At 26.5% G+C, this 2,873-nt stretch overlaps 2 protein-coding genes across 2 annotated transcripts; one reads left to right on the forward strand and one right to left on the reverse strand.

Moving 5' to 3' along the window:
* The first annotated feature begins 40 nt into the window (after window positions 1-40).
* LOC108916717 (thioredoxin domain-containing protein 9) lies at window positions 41-1,018 on the forward strand. Its single transcript, XM_018723010.1, has 2 exons — window positions 41-155; window positions 207-1,018. The coding sequence occupies exon 2, from the start codon at window positions 228-230 to the stop codon at window positions 969-971; it is 744 nt and encodes a 247-aa protein (XP_018578526.1). The 5' UTR covers window positions 41-155; window positions 207-227; the 3' UTR covers window positions 972-1,018.
* A 1,052-nt stretch (window positions 1,019-2,070) lies between these two features.
* LOC108916718 (exosome complex component RRP40) lies at window positions 2,071-2,867 on the reverse strand. The gene has a single exon (XM_018723011.1). It carries the CDS (start codon window positions 2,830-2,832, stop codon window positions 2,140-2,142), a length of 693 nt encoding a protein of 230 aa, XP_018578527.1. The 5' UTR covers window positions 2,833-2,867; the 3' UTR covers window positions 2,071-2,139.
* Between the last annotated feature and the right edge of the window lie 6 nt (window positions 2,868-2,873).

Genomic DNA, 2,873 nt, shown 5'->3' on the forward strand with positions numbered 1-2,873 from the left:
TGCTCTGTGGTAATAAGTATCTCTTTCAGATTTATGGTGGTGGTAATACTGGATCACTGGCATTTAGCTTGTAAAAAAAAGGAAATTGGACATTTGTTTTATAAATTGATTATTGAACTTAGAAAACATTATACTGTTAATAAATTTTAGTAAAGGTAGGATATTAACCTTTAAAAAAATGTATTTAACAATATTTTTATTTGCAGGAAGAGAAAATTAATTTAAAAATGACATCCCTAGAACAAAACTTGATGAAAGTAACAAAAGTAGTTGAAGAACAAGTTGATTCAGTTATAGACCAAATTGATAATTTGGATGTAAATGATTTGGAACAGTTGCGAATAAATCGTATTAAGGAACTTCAAAAACAAGAGGAACAAAAAAAAATTTGGCTAAACAATGATCATGGAAAATATGAAGAGCTGGCAGAAGAGAAAATGTTTTTTGACATTATTAAAAAATCAGAAAATGTAGTTATACACTTTTATACAAATACATCTCCACGTTGTCCAATAGTTGACAAGCATTTAAAAGTTCTGTCAAAGAAACATATTGAAACACGTTTTACAAAACTAAATGCAGAGAAATGCCCTTTCCTTGCTGAAAATTTAAAAATTAAAACGATACCTACTATAGTGTTAATACATAATAGTATCATGGTTGACAAAATTGTTGGTTTCTCCCAATTAGGAAACAGGGATGATTTCAGCACGGAAATGCTCGAGTGGAGAATTGCTCAGAATAATATAATTAATTATGAAGGCGATCTATCAACTCCGCCAGATTTACAAGAAAAAAAATCTAAGAGTAGCAATAAAAAAATAAGAGATAGTTTATATAACAGGGATGATGATGATATAGATATTGAGGAGTATGGTTTAGCAAGAGACAACATAAAATCTGAATTATTACAAAAAACTGTGCCGCTAGAATTGACTCCTGAAGAAGCTGCTGAGTTAGAGTTAGACTGAATTAACAATTTCAATATATTGAAAATATGTGTTTGGTTATTTTTTGACACATTTGTATAGCTTTTTATTTTTTGCTGAATTGAAGTAGTATATTAATATTTTTTGTAAAATAACTAATATGTAACTAAAACTACTAAAAACAAAAAAATTCTCCGAATAGGATTAGATAATATAGTAATAGAAAACATTAATATTAATTTATTTTTTACTGCATTCAAAACTGAAAAATACATTTGTTATAAAATTCTAACTTTTTCTTGGTTACACACCGATTTATAAATTTATATAATCTTACTCTTTTTTTTTGTAAAATATAATTTCAAATATAATTTTATTAAACTACTATTTATCCAAATAACTCAAAATATTGTTTAATTAATGAAATTAAATGGCCATGGAACTTTGATTAATGAGTTATCTAGTATATATTTTATTTTAAAAATGCCATTGTGGTGCTTATAAGAAAAAACATTTCAATTCTGTTGGAATGATGCTATTTTTAAATTAATTTCTTAACTTAAACAACCAGGGTCAACACTTCCATAACCAATAAAAATTATATATATTTCACATCGTATTTGGAACTATATTTTTAGAAAATCATAAAATTTTGTTTTAGTGGTTAGTTTCAAAATTGTTTTTTGTTTAAGGAAATGGTAACAATAAGTTAAACAGAATGAGTGGTTCATTTCTCAAAAAAAAAAGTTTGTAGACAAATATGACACCAATATTTTTAGTTATACAGGGTTTATAGATACTATCAAACCTGTTACATTTTCAGAAAGAATATGATCTTCCTATGACGAGGCCACCCAAAAAAAGTACGTTATTTCAAACGCATCAAATTTTTTAATAAATAATTCACTCCAATTTTAACATTACTCAACATATTTTATTTTAATTAAACAAACACTTAAGAAATTAACAATTGATGTGATATTTAATTCAAATAATTTCAGTTTCTCTTTAATAAATTTCCAATTCAAAAATAATAATTTTCTATTTTTTTTTTAAATTGTTTAAAAAAATTTAAATCATTGTATAGATAAGTTGTTTTTATTAAATATACTACATTTTTAAACACAAATATTTACTAAAATTTTTATATTGCACAAAAAAGTACAAATTATGACAAAATCAATTTATTTCTTAGTAGGTACCTACGTAATTATTTGATTTGTTTACAAACATCGGAAATAGCTTGATCAGTTTGTGTTTCAGCCATTTCAAAACATCCTATTAAAGAAATAATGTCTTTTGGTTTTTTTGCATTTAACCACATTTTCCCATTGACACCCAAAACTATCTCATAGGGTATTTTTTTCCCCATTGTCCTTAATAAAGGATTATTAATATTTAACAATCTTTGTACCAGGTTTAAACTTATATTAATTAAAAATCCATCATTTGGTAAAATTCCCAACTTTCCAGCTTTAAAGTACGAGTCGATACAAACTAATTCTGGTTCCATTTCACGGTGAGCATTCAATAATTTTGCATAAACAACATTTCCAACTTGTACATCTGGTTTCTGTTTTTTTGTAGCCCCTTCAAATGCTAACATTGACAAGGAAGCATATTCTGCACTGCCAATATCTACCTTCAAAGTATCTCCCATTTTTTTAACTACTACACCAACTACCAAATCCCCTTTTTTGGGAATATAACGATGTCTTTTACCCTCAATCCAATACATATTAGGTTCCTTAAAACACAGTTTACCAGCTTGACTTACACATAATGTGTTGGGCTTTTCTTCATTTTGTCTTAAACCTGGTCCTATGACTGTAACTCCTCTAATAGATTTTATATCACTTATTATATCTCCTGGTAAAACTAAATCAGATAAATTTGAAGTCATTTTAATCTATTTAAACATAATGAAACGATGACATCCAGCCA

The sequence above is a fragment of the Anoplophora glabripennis genome, unplaced genomic scaffold (genome assembly GCF_000390285.2).
Source record: "Anoplophora glabripennis isolate ALB-LARVAE unplaced genomic scaffold, Agla_2.0 scaffold7631, whole genome shotgun sequence".
NCBI lineage: Eukaryota > Metazoa > Arthropoda > Insecta > Coleoptera > Cerambycidae > Anoplophora > Anoplophora glabripennis.